At 46.6% G+C, this 15,024-nt stretch overlaps 1 protein-coding gene across 5 annotated transcripts in view; it reads right to left on the reverse strand.

Annotated features, from left to right (window-relative positions):
• The window catches only part of STARD13 (StAR related lipid transfer domain containing 13), a 245,975-nt gene that overhangs the window by 95,537 nt on the left and 135,414 nt on the right, over positions 1 to 15,024 (reverse strand). The window contains exon 1 of one of the 5 annotated variants that reach the window (XM_029048476.2): positions 3,663 to 3,768. The exons of the other annotated variants lie outside the window; for them this stretch is intronic. Coding sequence (XP_028904309.1) covers positions 3,663 to 3,753 — 91 coding nt within the window. The 5' untranslated portion in view covers positions 3,754 to 3,768. Of the gene's footprint in view, positions 1 to 3,662; positions 3,769 to 15,024 lie in introns of those variants that run through there. 5 annotated transcript variants of the gene reach the window in all.

The following is a 15,024-nucleotide window of genomic DNA, read 5'->3' on the forward strand; positions in this document are numbered from 1 at the left end:
CCCTCAGTTTTTCAGGATTTTACTTCCTTCAACTGGAATGCTTGCAGGCTGATTAACTGCACCCTAAGATGAGCAAGTGTAGAGTCATACTGGATTTCAGTGACCTTAAGTAATTCATGGGTAAAGAATCTCATTCTTCGCTCCATGGGTCTCAGCCACAAGAGGTTATCTGCTACTGAATCACATCCATGCTATGTCACTGAAATGAAGTCAGTGAGGAGCAACTTTTCCTTCACTGGAAACATTGTGACAACAGCAATAAAGACAACGACTAGAAGTCACAGACCATTATGTTGGTATCGCCTCCCTATGAAAGATCTGGTTAGGATTTTAACTGAAGCCCATTTTATCTGGGCACAGATATATATATATAATGATATAATAAAAAATTCCAATTGGCACCCAATACCCAGTGAAGTTTCTATTGTGCTCTCCCAAATGCTTAGTACAATCAATTATCTGATGGACTCATAAACAATGAATCTAGCATCAGGCAGTGGGAGTACTGGTTGCTCTGGTTATGCAGGGAAGTCTAATTTCTTTCTCCTGGAGAAGCTTAGACTCAAAAGGTCAATCAGAATCTCACAGTGAAGGACCACTGTAAACTCATAGGATGTCCAGAGGAAATCTTGGGCATAAAGGTGCCTGACAGTCTTTGTGTTACATTGTAACATTGTAACACAAAGTTAATTTCAGCATCATTATTTTACTTCACACCCACCGGACAATTGAGGCGTTTGCAACAAGGTAAAAATGCATCCAGAGGATGCTCAACCTCCCCCTTCAAACTACAATTCTCCTTTACCAGCTTCCATCCCAGGCCACTGAGTATTGCTCCCTCAGACCGACACTTTCCTGGTAAACCATCAGCCAAATGATTTTAGAATTTCACATTTCTAATCCCTGGAATTACTTGCTCATTTATGTTCTGAATGGTTACTTTGGGCTTTCAGTCACCCATTTGCTTTTATAATTCCTGAAGCTCTGCACAAATGTTCCTAATATTTAAAATAGGCTCCTACAGCAACATTTCAAGCAAGAACAAATATGCCAAACTTGGAGCCAGGCTGTCAGGAGTCAATCATTCCGAAGACCTACTTTGTGCGTTTGTGCTTCTGTGTGCGTGTGTCTTATTACCCTGACGTGCAAGACTTCCCCAGCCCACAGACATTCAATTCAATTCTAAAGGATCAATTGATCGGTACAGTAGTTACTGAGCAACTGCTGTGTGCAGAGCACGGTACTAACTTCTTGGCAGGGTGCAGTATACTTAGACGACCAATTCCCTGCCCTCGAGAAGTTTAGTCTACTGGGGGAGCTGGACGCTACATAATTTCTAGCTAGATGTGAGCAGAAAAATGGATGTATGGATGAGTGCATGCCTTGTTAGTAGGGCATGAAAATCATTACGTACACAAGTTTTACAGGCAGGTGTGACTGCATTCTTCATTCACTGCTAAAACAATTAAAACGGGATGCTGATGCACATGCGCAAATCGGGCAAGCAACTGATTTATCTGCTCTTATATAAAGTAATGCTCTACCTAAGTGTGCCTGTGAAAACGTAGAGAAAGTCTCGAGCAGGATAAAAACCTACTTCTGGTACAGTGGCTACGTCTCGTACTCTCAGAGAGCTTTTTAACTAAAGCTCAGTCGTTTCGATAACGTGCCTAATGGATTTTCAAGTCGTAAGGGGAACATTGCTTTTCTTTCCATTCAATCAAGACTCGTACACAAGGTTTATGGAATGACATAATATCCTTCCTGAAATCAAACCTGCATGAAGGACCAGCATCCTTCACACATCACCAGTTCCTGAACTTCCACAAACAAATCCTGATTTCCAAGGAAACAATCTCATTCATCAAATGCAGGTCACTAAAATACATATTGTTCTTTTCATCTGTAGTACAATAAGATTTCGGTGATTACAACTTTACTTTCCTCCAAAAGTCATTATCTCCTCAAACAAATGTACACTTTCAAAATTTTAAGCTTACAACTAACGCACTTCAAAAATTTCCAAACACTAGACATTTGACTAATTTTATTCCGCGGCTCTTTCGAGCTCACTTGGAAGTCAAACGGGTTTGTTCCCGGAAAACTGCGAGCCAAACTCCGAAAGAACGTTGCCCTTCCAAATTTCTACATCAGCACGCGGACCGACTAGCTTTAGGGATACCTCTGCCTTTCGATCGCCCTTTCAAACTACACCGATACATTCCAAGAGCTTTTAATCTGTGTCCTCTCCTCTCTACCTCAGAGGGGATAATTGAAGATCGATCAGTCGGAGGTTGCGTTCTTGCACCTCGCAAGTCAGCGGACTTGTTTCGAGGCCGGCCTGTGTGTTTTTCCTTCCCCGGACAAACACTATCAATAAACTTGTCAAGATTGCCCGGATAAGTCTACAACACAAACGACATACGAAGGCAGCTCAGTTTCACAGACTTATGAGGGGTTTTGTTATATTACCCACCTAGCCCTAAAGAAAGGTGTTTGTTCTGCTTTTTAATAAGTTGACATTTTCCCGATTAAAATTCTGGAGTGCTCACTTTGGGATATTCAGATTTTAAACGACAGTCGCCTATAGCCATAAGGACACAGAATGAGAGAGAGACAGAGACAGGGAGATATATATATATATATATAGAGAGAGAGAGAGAGAGAAAGGTACAGAGATAGCTACAGATAGAGAGATGTGGAGATATAGAAAGATGTAGAGATCGAAAGGAGATTGAAGGAGAGTGAAAGATCAAGAGAGAGAGATGTAGAGATAGAAAGAAGTAGAGAGACAGAGAGAAGGATGTAGAGATAGAAAGATGTAGAGAGAGAAGGATGAAGAGATAGAAAGACGTAGAGAGGGAGAAGGATGTAGAGAGAGAAGGATGTAGAGACAGAAAGATGTAGAGAGGATGAAGAGATAGAAAGATGTAGAGAGGGAGAAGGATGTAGAGCGAGAAAGATGTAGCGAGAGAAGGATGAAGAGATAGAAAGACGTAGAGAGAGAAGGATGAAGAGACAGAAAGATTTAGAGAGAGAGGGAGGAGGATTTGGAGTGAGAAAGATGTAGAGAGAGAGAGAAGGATGTAGAGCGAGAAAGATGTAGAGAAACAGAGAGAGATAAGGATTTTGAGGCAGAAAGATGTAGAGAGAGATAGTAGCATGTAGAGATAGAAAGATGCAGACAGAGAGAAGGACGTAGAGAGAGAAAGATGTAGAGAGAGAGAAGGGTGTAGAGATAGAAAGATGTAGAAAGAGAGAGAGAAGGATGTAAAGGGAGAAAGATGTAGAGAGAGAGAGAGAAGGATGTAGAGGGAGAAAAGAGAGAGAAGAGAAGGAGGTAGAGGGAGAAAGATGGAGAGAGAGAAGGCTGTAGAGGGAGAGGGTGAAAGGTGTAGAGAGAGAAAGATGGAGAGAGAGAGAAGTAGCTAGCTAGACAGATAGACCCTCCCCAGCTCCCGGAGCGAAAACAGCGAAGCCTGCAGCCTCCACCTGGCCGGACAGCTTTCAGGTGAGCCGGCCCGTGCCGCCCCCCCTCCAGCCCCCACCGCTTCGGTCCCGGGTCCCGCACGGAGGAAGGGCTCCCTCCGGGGGGGCGGCCTGGCTGGTGGTCGGGGCTGGGGCCGGGTTAGGGGGCTGGGGGCGGGGGGTCCGGGACTGACCTCGCTGGATTTGGGCGAGGAGCCGCTGTCGCGCGAGGATCCGGCTCATCCTGTAGGGCGGGCGGCGGGGAGCGGGGGCCGGCAGGTACATGGCCCGGGGCCGGGGGGGCCGCGCCGGGCCTCCCTCCCTCCCGGCGACCCGAGGCTTGGGGCGGCTTGGGGCGGCCAGGGACCGGCCAGGGGCGGGACGGAGGGGAGGGGAAGGCTCGGCCCCCCCCCCCCCGCCCCACGAGGACCTGCCGGGAAGCACGTGGGAGGCCGGGGGGGGGGGGCAAAAAAACCCCTCCCCATGCATGTGACCTCGGAGGAACAATCGGCGGCGGCACCGGGAGGCGGACACGCCCCCTCGTCCGTCCTCCCCCCCCCCGCCTCGACCTCCTCCTCCTCCTAATAATGTCGGTATTTGTTAAGCGCTTACTATGTACCAAGCACTGTTCTAAGCGCTGGACTGCGCTTACTATGGGCAGAGCACTGTTCTAAGCGCTGGGGGAGAGACAGGGTCAGCGGGTGGGCCCACTGAGGGTCACAGTCTTCATCCCCATTTTGCAGAGGAGGGAGCTGAGGCCCACAGAATAATAATAATAACGTTGGTATTGGTTAAGCGCTTACTATGTGCACATCACTATTCTACGCGCTAGGGGAGGGACAGGGTCAGCGGGTGGGCCCACTGAGGCTCACAGTCTTCATCCCCATTTTGCAGAGGAGGGAGCTGAGGCCCAGAGAAGAAGAAGAAGAAGAATGTTGGTATTTGCTAAGCGCTTACTATGTGCACATCACTATTCTACGCGCTAGGGGAGGGACAGGGTCAGCGGGTGGGCCCACTGAGGATCACAGTCTTCATCCCCATTTTGCAGAGGAGGGAACTGAGGCCCACAGAATAATAATAATAACGTTGGTATTGGTGAAGCGCTTACTATGTGCACAGCACTGTTCTACAACGCCGGGGGAAAGACAGGGTCATCGGGTTGTCCCACGTGAGGCTCACAGTCTATCCCCATTTTGCAGAGGAGGGAAGTGAGGCCCAGAGAGTAATAATAATGACAATGTTGGTATTGGTTAAGCGCTATGTGCAGAGCACTGTTCTAAGCACTGGGGTAAATATAGGGTCATCGGGTTGTCCCAAGTGAGGCTCACAGTCTTCATCCCCCTTTGACAGATGAGGGAACTGAGGCCCAGAGAATAATAATAATGATGTTGGAATTGGTTAAGCACTTGCTATGTGCAGAGCACTGTTCTAAGCACTGGGGTAAATACCGGGCCATCAGGTTGTCCCACATGAGGCTCACAGTCTTCATCCCCATTTTACAGATGAGGGAACTGAGGCCCAGAGCACTGAAGTGACTTGCCCCAGTCTCACAGCTGACAAGGGGCAGAGCCGGAATTCGAACCCATGACCCCTGACTCCCAAGCCCGGGCTCTTTCCCCTGAGCCACACTGCTTCTCACTTATTCGATTTATATTACATTATAATCATTTTGTTATGTTAAAGAAATAGATATTGCAAAATGACATAATACTGATAACGATGATGGCACCTGTTAATAATAATAACGACAACAATGGTATTTGTTAAATGCCAATGCTAAGTGCCTACTGTGTGCCACACACTGTTCTAAGCACTGGGGTAGACAGAAGGTAATCAGGTTGTCCCTTGTGGGGCTCACACTTTGAATCCCCATTTTGGAGATGAGAAGTTATGTGACTGGCCCAAGGTCACACAGCGGACAAGTGGCGGAACTGGGATTAGAACCCATGTCCTCTGACTCCCAAACCCAGGCTTTTTCCACTAAGCCATGCTGCTGCTTCTGTTAAGCACTTACTATGTGCCAAGCACTGCCCAGCACTGGGGGAAATACAATTATTATACACTTATTATATAAATTGTTCCATGTGGGGCTCACAGTCTTAATCCCCATTTTACAGATGAGATAACTGAGGCACAGAGAAATTAAGCAACTCGCCCAAAGTCACACATTTATATTGCAAAGGGAATAATCCCTTTATGTAAACCCATTGTAGGCAAGGATTGCCTCTCTTTATAGCTGAGCTGTACGGTCCGAGCGCTGCTGAGTACGGTGCTCTGCACACAGTAAGTGCTTAACATTCGACTGAATGAATGTATTTCCTGTCCAAGACTTCACACCTCCCCTTTCTACTCCAGAACCGCACTCCACATTGCTTTAAATCAACCCGCAGGTTGCCTCAAAAATGGAAATCTTCCAATTCGTAATAATTACCACATAACACACAACAAAGCGAATGCCGAGAAAAATTCAAACTTCACCACCTTTAACCCATGGAGACAAAACCCGGCATGGAGAACTGTACAATCTCCACACCCCGGAGGAGCCCAGACCCTGAAAACAATTAATTCTCTTCTGTCTCCTCCGGTGGCATCCTCACACAGATTTCACCCCTCCTTCACATCTGAGACAACTGAGGTCTAGAAAAGTGAAGTGACTTGCCCAGGATCAGACAGCAAGCCAGTAACAGAGATGGGATTAGAACCCAGGACTCCTGGTTCCCAGTCCCAACGTGCTTTCCACTGGTTCTCCTTGCCTCCCGCTTCTGCTCCAAAGGCTCTCTACCCTACACACCTCTTCCCTTTCCTAATCCCAGATGTTCCAATCCCAGACTCCCAACCCCTCCCTATCACCACTTGTCTGCTATGTAACCTTGGGAAAGTCATTTAACTTTTCTGTGCCTCCCTTTCCTCAACTGCAAATGGGGTTTCAATACCTGCTATCAGACTGTGAACCCCACATGGGGCCTGATTGTCTCGTATCTATCCCAGAACTTAATACAGTGTTTAACAAACACTACCATTTTGTTACCTTTGGAAGCAGTGCCAATGTGAACAGGGCTCAGGGAGGGGAGGGGGGGAAGTAGGAGATACAGTGAACTTTTTCAGTGCTTACAGTCCCACTGTGGGGAACATCTGTCTCCCCCCTCAACTGTAAACTCAACATATCTGCTAATTTCTCTTGCACTGTATTCCCCCAAGCGCTCAGAACAGTGCCCTGCACAGAGTAAGCACTCAATAAATACCAGTGATTGACTGACTGGGTTCTTGGGCTCTCCCCAGAGAAATGCTCTAGATTCAAGCAGACATCTGAATAACATCATCATGCTACACGGGGCGATACGATGTCTAGGACCCACACATAATAATAATAATAATGTTGGTATTTAAGTGCTTACTATGTGCAGAGCACTGTTCTAAGTGCTGGGGTAGACACAGGGTAATCAGATTGTCCCACACGAGGCTCACGGTTTTAATCCCCATTTTACAGATGAGGGAACTGAGGCACAGAGGAGTGAAGTGACTGCCCAGAGTCACACAGCTGCTGACAAGTGGCAGAGTCAGGATTCGAACCCATGACCTCTGACTGCCAAGCCCATGCTCTTTCCACTGAGTCACGCTGTTTCCCACATGTGGCTGCCTGTGTTCCCCAAAATTCACTTCCTGGGCCTACACCCCAGGCCCGGGCAAAGGAAGAACTCAGAAGTCTGACCTCTCATCAACAAGTTCTGTTTTAGAAACCACCACATCAGTCTCTTGTTCAGTGGACTGAGAATAATGTCTCGTGGAATCTGATTTGCCCACGGCCAAGAGCTTTGGGCAGTTCTGCGACCATCAAGGACCTCTCCAACCTTTCCTTCACCAACTGCTGCTGCTACTCCTCCTGCCCCTTCCCCCAGTAAATTCCACCTTCGTCTTAAGTGGATGCTGGGGATGGCAAAGTGGACCTGCCGAGTGTCAGGCTGGCAGACGGAAAAGTGAGCTTTCAGATGCAGGCTGAAGGAGCAGCCTGAAAGAACTTCAAGAATCTCTAGCATCTGACCTCACCACGATTTAATCAGCCTCATATTCGACTCCTTCCTTCCCCACCTCCTCCAGCCCGGCAGAAACACTTTCTTGACATTCCCCACTCCTGGTGCCACCTGTTCTCCTTCCCTCTGCCACTCTATCTCCCCACACCCTCCACCCCCATCCCGTAGACTCTAACTTGGAACCACTGCCTGTGGAAATCCTAAAGTGAACTCAACTTCATACGTGCAAATCCAGCACTGTATTCGTACGTCGACATGCACGCACGCTAGCTCGGAACATGATAGCGTTGAATCTGGGCTCACCCTATAGGACTCTATATAGAGTTGGCAGGGATCCCGGGTGATCTGTCATGGAACAGGCATGTATCCTGGTGGACTCGACGAATATCCGTCCACGGAGAGACAGAGGGGGTGTGGTATGAATTCCCCAGGAAGGCCATTACTGGACGCCGGCCATGGGTTTCTCTCACAAGCAAGTCAGGCTAACAGCCTCCCTCAGAAAAACTCAGCCCAGAGGCATCCAAAGCCTTTTTTTCCCCTCCTTAGTTCTCACATCAAAGGATTATCCATCTGAACTTTAAGAATGGCAAGTGCAGAAGAGAGTAACAGCATTAAAACTTATCCCATAATTAGAGCAGCATTAACAGCTTCAGCCAGGGGCAAAATATAGCTCTGATACAACAAGCAGGGGCTCTGGATTTCGGTGTCCCTAGGCATGAAAATGAAATGCGGGAGTTATCTTTAAGTGAGGGAAGAGAAGTTTACTTTGGGGGCACGGGGAGCTGTTTTACTGACAATGGATGGTAATGTTTGAGATGATAAAGCGCAATGGTTTCATTTCCTTTAAAAGAGATCTGGGAGGGGCCGATCCCCAAATGAACTTGGGCTATTTTGAAAGAAACCTCCCTTTGACTCCCACTGCTATGAGAGTGAAGCAAAGCCGGGGTAAAAGACCATCCCTCCCTCCACCAGTCCAAGGCTACCAATGACCTCTCCAGGGTTCTCAGTCGGGACTAGACCTGATGCTTAGGAAAGAGGGGGTCGGGTGGGGAAGGGGTGGGAGACAGGGGAGAACAGAGGTACAGGAATCCTTTGGTCCTGGGAGGGGTAACAGCTGGGAGCAAATAAAAAAAAATAAAAATCAACCCCTTGGGCCATCAGAAATTGGTGATTTTTTCACACTCTAATGAAGTGCTGCTAAAAGAACCCCCACATAATGAACTCCTCATCTATTAGCCTGTTCTGGACCTGCTTGGACACACGGGCAAGTTCTAGCACAAATAGCTGGGAGTGGCTAGTTTCTCCACACACTGCCTAGCCGAGGGCATCAACAGTGATTATTCACTAGAGACCGAGTGGAAAAAGCACAAGTCTGTGAGTCAGGAGACCTAAGCTCTAAAACCAACTTGGCCGCTGGCGGGACCTGGGGCAAGCCACTTTACCTCTCTGGGGCTCGGTTTCCTCCTCCTTTGTAAAATGGGGATAAAATACCAATTCTCTCTCCTTTTAGGCCTGTGAGTCCAAATGGGATAGGGACTGGGTTGCAGTGTGATTACATTCTAGCTAGTCTCTTATCGATTAACTGTACTTATCAAGCCGCTGTGATATGCTAAGCACTGGGCTACATACAATATAATCAGACTAAACCGCATTCCCCATACAACAAGGGGTTTGTAAACTAAGAGGGAGGAACAGCAGGTGGTATCCTCATTTTAAAGGTGAGGAAACTGAAGCCCAGAGAGGTTAAGTGGCTTTCCCAAAGTCACCCAGCAGTCACCCACCAGTTGGTACTAGATCCCGAGTCTCCCGATCATCATGCTTCCTCCTTTCAACCGATCGGTTGATTTTAAAATCAATTCTTCAACTTTTCTTCTGTAGTCTCCCTTCGGGGATTGACTCATATGGGAGCAGCAGCCAACCTGAGCCAAGAATTCCTGACAGTTGAGTCTCGGATCGTCATCAGCTCCATGTGGGCATGGAACGTGCCTACCAACTCTGTGGTACCGTACTCTCCCAGGCGCTTAATACGGTGCTCTGCTTTCAGTAACCGCTCAATAAATACCGCTTATTGATGAAACAACATGTAACCCTAGAGCTCATCAACCCTTAAGCCACCACTTGCAATCAATCAATGGTACTGCCCTGAGTTTTGGTCAATCTTAAGCTCCTTGAGGCCAGGGAGCGGGTCTACCAATTCTCTGGTTTTGTACTCTCCCAAATGCTTAGTACCATGTTCTGCACACAGAAGCCACTCGATAAATACCAGTGATGGACTGGTAGGGAGAAAATTGGAATATATAACTTACTGATGGATAAATTGGATCAAGCCCTGCACCCCATAAGGCACATCATAATGATTCACTCTCTTGTCCTCCCACCTAACCCCCTCCCCTCACTTTTGAACCTACTGATTGTCACCCTTGAGTATTTACATTCTAATTTGTCCTCCCTCCCCTTCGTACTGTGAGCCCCGGGTGGCATTGGAACTGTCTCTGAACGGATTATCTTCTATCTACTCCAGTACTTGGGACACAGTAAGCACTTGACAAAAGCCAAAGCTATTCACGTCTCCATTACTCCAGTCTCTTTTTCTCCTATCTAAATTATTTCAATGTGTGCCTCCTCTGTAGGACTGTAAGCTCCTTGAGGGCAGAGATAGTGTCTTCTGCCTCAATTGCACTCCTCGCAGTGGACACAACATATACTAGTGGTTGGTTATGGTGATAACTAGTGGCAGAGGACTCATATTCCGATTCCTATAAAAGCAGCAGTTGGTAACGTGCTCTAGGAGAGAAAGGGGGCACTATTGCCCTGAGAATCGAAATATTTCTATAGGGATTTTTTTCCCCCAACTGTTGGTTTGGGGGCTTCTGACATGAAAAGCGTCACTTCATATTTTCACATTTTTTGAGTTTGGCAACTTTTTCTGGTAACCCTGGGGAGGGGAATCTCTTCTAATGTAAAAATAATCTTCAGACTTTGGTCATATCCTTTAAAAAAACAGGAAATTGCACCTGGTATTTCTAAATCTGGCAGGAAAAGCTGCCTGGTCCTGCTTTTGGTTTACTACTTGGGAAAAGGTTCTCTCTCAGGAGCCAGTTTAAACGTTTGCCTGTCTTCCATCTTCTCTCTCCACACATCATTGTGGAACCCTGGCTTGGAAACCTTGGTTCTGCAAATGGAGATGTTAATGATATCCTGTTAATTGTTTGATAGGTGGCAGGGCCCAGAGGAAAGAACACTGGCAGGGAATCAGGAGACCCAACTTCACCACCAGCCTGCTGTGTGACCTAGGGCAAGAGTCTTAACTTCTCTGTGCCTCAATTTCCTCATCTGTAAATTGGGGATAAGATACCCGTTCTCCCTAGCTCTTAGATCATGAGCCTCATGGGGGAACAGGGGACTGTGTCTAACCTGATTATCTCAGCACTGTGCTTTAACACAAAGATAGTCTTAGTAAATACCATGATTTGTTAATGCTGTTTCTTCTCTACTTTCCATTTGGTCGGGGTCAACTTCAGATATTCATTCATTCAATAGTATTTATTGAGCGCTTACTATGTGCAGAGCACTGTACTAAGCGCTTGGGATGAACAAATTGGCAACAGATAGAGACAGTCCCTGCCGTTTGACGGGCTTACAGTCTAATCGGGGGAGATGGACAGACAAGAACAATGGCAATAAACAGAGTCAAGGGGAAGAACATCTCGTAAAAACAATGGCAACTAAATAGAATCAAGGCGATGTACAATTCATTAACAAAATAAATAGGGCAATGGAAATATATACAGTTGAGCGGATATATACAGTTGAGTGGATATCTGGCTGCCCTGTCCCGTTCCAAACGACATCATGGAAAAGCCAACCCTAACTAGAGCATCTTCTCCAATGGGATCCTTAAGTGCCCCCATCCTTGCTCTAGGGAGGTTATGTACCTGAACAGGTCTCTCTTCAGACAGGTACTACTTCAGATTTGGGCAGAGAGAGGCTGGGTGCTTTCAACAATTCAGTCACCCCCACCCTCATCACCGACCCCCACCCCACTGGGCGCGCCTCACTGAGACGGCTTGCCTCACTGGTTTACCATCTCCTTCCAGCCCTGAATTCGGTCCCATAAGGCATCACCTCCACCTCGGGTGGAGAAAAAACTTACTGCTTTTCCCTACCTTCCTCCCCTTCCAGCTCCCCTTTCCCACCATCAGCCTCGTCCATTCACTGGGGACCTTGGGATAGTTCCACTAAAAAAAAAAACAAACTAAAAAAACCCCCAACCATACACACGTACACAAATCCCTAATTTGTTCTTTTTAGTCCACTTTGTGAGGAACAAAGTCCCCCAGTTCCAGTGAGTGTCTGCAGTTCTCACAAGCTGCTCTATTCAGCAGCTGACCCAGGAGCTCTTTGGAAGCAGTGACTAGAAGAGCTGGGGGAGTTTTGCCTAACGGGAGGAATAATTAAATCATGAGCTTAATTACAAGGTGGCGGGGTTAACTCTTCCCCAAACTTCCCTCTCCAGTTGCAAGGGATGTCAGATTTCACCTGCTCCAAATCCAGGCTAGCACCTAGTCAGGTCCTTGTTACTTTTTACACCACTGATTCGTTCTCTTAAAGAAAATTTTCCAGGCCATTCCAGGGATACACAGACGAAGGATGGTGGACGATAACTGAGGTAACGAACTCTATTCGAGAAATTAGGTCATTAAATGAAAACAGAGTTTGTAGTATAAAAATGTGGGAAGGCATCTGGCCACTGCAACCTTACACTATTTGGAGTAGCTAAATCTGGACCCAATTAATGACCTGTGGGGTGTTGTGTTTTTTTTCACGTTTCCAATAAAATATCTTAGCCAAAGCTTAATCTGTCTCAGGAGAATAGCCATTTCCTCCCATGTGGGGCTTGATCTGCCCTCGACAATAAATGCGCCGTGAACCTCTTCCAAGACTGAGGGTCCGGAGTTCCTCTGGCAGAGTGGCCAGCCGCCCAAGGTCTCTAACAATCGCTCTGCCCCTTGCCCAGAGAGTGGCCTGTGAAACCCCAGTGGGCCCAGCTGCAGAGGTTCAATTCACGGGAAGCATCTGGATGGACACTCAGTTTCCTCATCTGTATAATGGGGATAAGTTTTCATCCTAACTTGAATGACGTGTTTCTGACTGTACTGGGAAGCCCAGTGGATAGCCCAGGTCAGACTAGTCCAGCTGAAAGATAGCTCTTGGGGGGCGTGGGGAAGGGGAGCACAGCAAACCAATATCACTTTCTGGGTAGTGGTGGTCCTCGACGATGAAGCCTAGTGATTGTGGCTCAGTGAGTTGCCCAGAGTAGAGGGAACAGAGAATCCTTTCCCTTCTCTCTCCCTCCCCTACCTACACTGGATTTAAAAAGAAAAAAATGGTGGTTTTTAGAAGGCACAGACTTTGTGTCAAGCACTGTGCTAAAGGCCAGAGTAGATACATGATAATCAGATGGGACGCAGTCCCTGTCTCACTTGGTCCAGGGCCTAAAGCAGAGGGAGGGAGAATAGGCATTTTTATCCCCATTTTACAGATTGGGAAACTAAGGTTCAATGTCAGACAGTAGGCAAGCGGCAGAGTGGGGACTAGCACTCTGTCCACTGGACCCATTTCCATGCCTTGGAGTCTGCTGCCTGGGGTTTGAAAGAGTCATGATTCATTTTTGAAACATAAAATACTGATATCTCATTTTGATAAGTGCATTTTGAAAAGAGAAAATGGGCTGACCTAACATTTTTCTAGTACAATAACATGATTTGTTCCCACTGCCCCTCCTTCCCCAACAATCTGTATAAAATCTGTATTTGGAAATTCAATATATCTGGTCAAGCTGATAAAGAGCTGTAATTACATCATTTTTGGTAACTTAGTGGAGTTCAGCTAATAAAAAACTGCCAAGTGTCTTCTGTATTGGCTTTGATATCAAACTAGAACTGCTGTTGGTTCCTTATATAAAAAAAAGCATAATACAACCCCATGAATATGGGCTTTCATTACATGTGGGTACTATACTGATCTAGCTGAAGGGAGAATGTTTTCCTCTTTCCCTGTGCACGTCAGAAATGCACACTTTTGTGAAGGGAGTGTGGGTATCTTACCCCCACTTTACAGAGAGGTGATGTGACTTGCCCAAGGTCACATGGCAGGCCGGTAGCTAGAACCTGGGTCACTTGGCTCCCAATCCCATTCTGCCTTATTGCTGCCAAATCTTGATTGCTTTGGCCCGGCTCTACCACCGGTCAAATCATTTCACCTCTCTGGGCCTTGGTAAAATGGGGATAAAAATCAATTGGAAGAGGATTAAGTCTTATCTCAACCTTGTATGTACCCTAGTGTGTAAGAAACACTTAACAAGGATTATTATTATTATTATTAATAACTGATCTAAACATCTTGAAAGCAAGCTGTACTTTTAGTTGGCAGAAACAACTCCTTGTAAATCAACCGAGTGCTTTTCTTCAGAAAAATGACACTCCATCCATTGTTGCAAACATCCTTGGGGTCTTTACTGAAATGTACTTCCTGTTGTTGGCGATGGGGCATAACTTTTTAACCACTGTTGTCTGAGCAAATTTTACCTGAACGGCAAAGGGCCAAAAAGGTGCCTGACTCTACTGTCCTGTCGAGGTGGGCAATGAGTCTCAGAGTACCACACTGACCGGCACGATCAAATGTGCAAGAGAGTCTCAGTGTGATAGACACTCATGGATACAATCTCAGCAGCAGCAGTGTGGTTTTCAAACTGGACAATTCGAAGTTTAAAAAAAAAATAAACTGGTAATTCTAACTTCCTGCCTACCAAACATTTCCATTGTTTGTCCAAAGATTTCCTTTTATTTTATGGTACAAAATCTGAGCTTCTAATATTTACCTTCACACGCTTCTTGGAGACAAGCAACACATTTTGCCCTCATATTACATATTACTACTTCCCTCTCCCTTCCTGGTTGCCAATCATAGGAACTAGATGTCACCTAGCTGGGGTAACTATTCTCTCTCTTGAAGTGAGATTCTCTTGCTGGAAGAAATAAATGCTGTTGAATAACTGATGCATCACCACTACACACTTTGGCTGAAAGTTACAGTGAAGTAGCGGGAAGCACCGTGGCCTAGTGAAAAGAGCACGGGCCTGGGAGTCGGAGGACCTGAGTTCTAAACCCGGCTCCACCCCTTGTCTGCTGTGTGACCTTGGGCAAGTCACTTAGCTGCTCTGTGACTCGGTTACCTCATCTGTAAAAATGGGTGTTAAGACTGCAAGCTCCATATGGGACATGGACCGTGTCCAACTTTGTATCCATCCCAGTGCTTAGTACAATGCCTGGCACATAGTAAACACTTAAATACCATTATTATTATTTTAAAAAGAAAAAAAAAGACAGGTGGGGAGAAAGCAGTCTCTGAGCACACGACTGGCTGGATCCTTTAAGGTCTTGTTCAGGTATCACAGATTCACCTGGTCCAAACCCAGCCGGCAGGAATATTCACACAGTAGCACTCATCTGCTACAATACACAAAACA

The sequence above is a fragment of the Ornithorhynchus anatinus genome, chromosome 20, assembly GCF_004115215.2.
Source record: "Ornithorhynchus anatinus isolate Pmale09 chromosome 20, mOrnAna1.pri.v4, whole genome shotgun sequence".
Lineage (NCBI taxonomy): Eukaryota > Metazoa > Chordata > Mammalia > Monotremata > Ornithorhynchidae > Ornithorhynchus > Ornithorhynchus anatinus.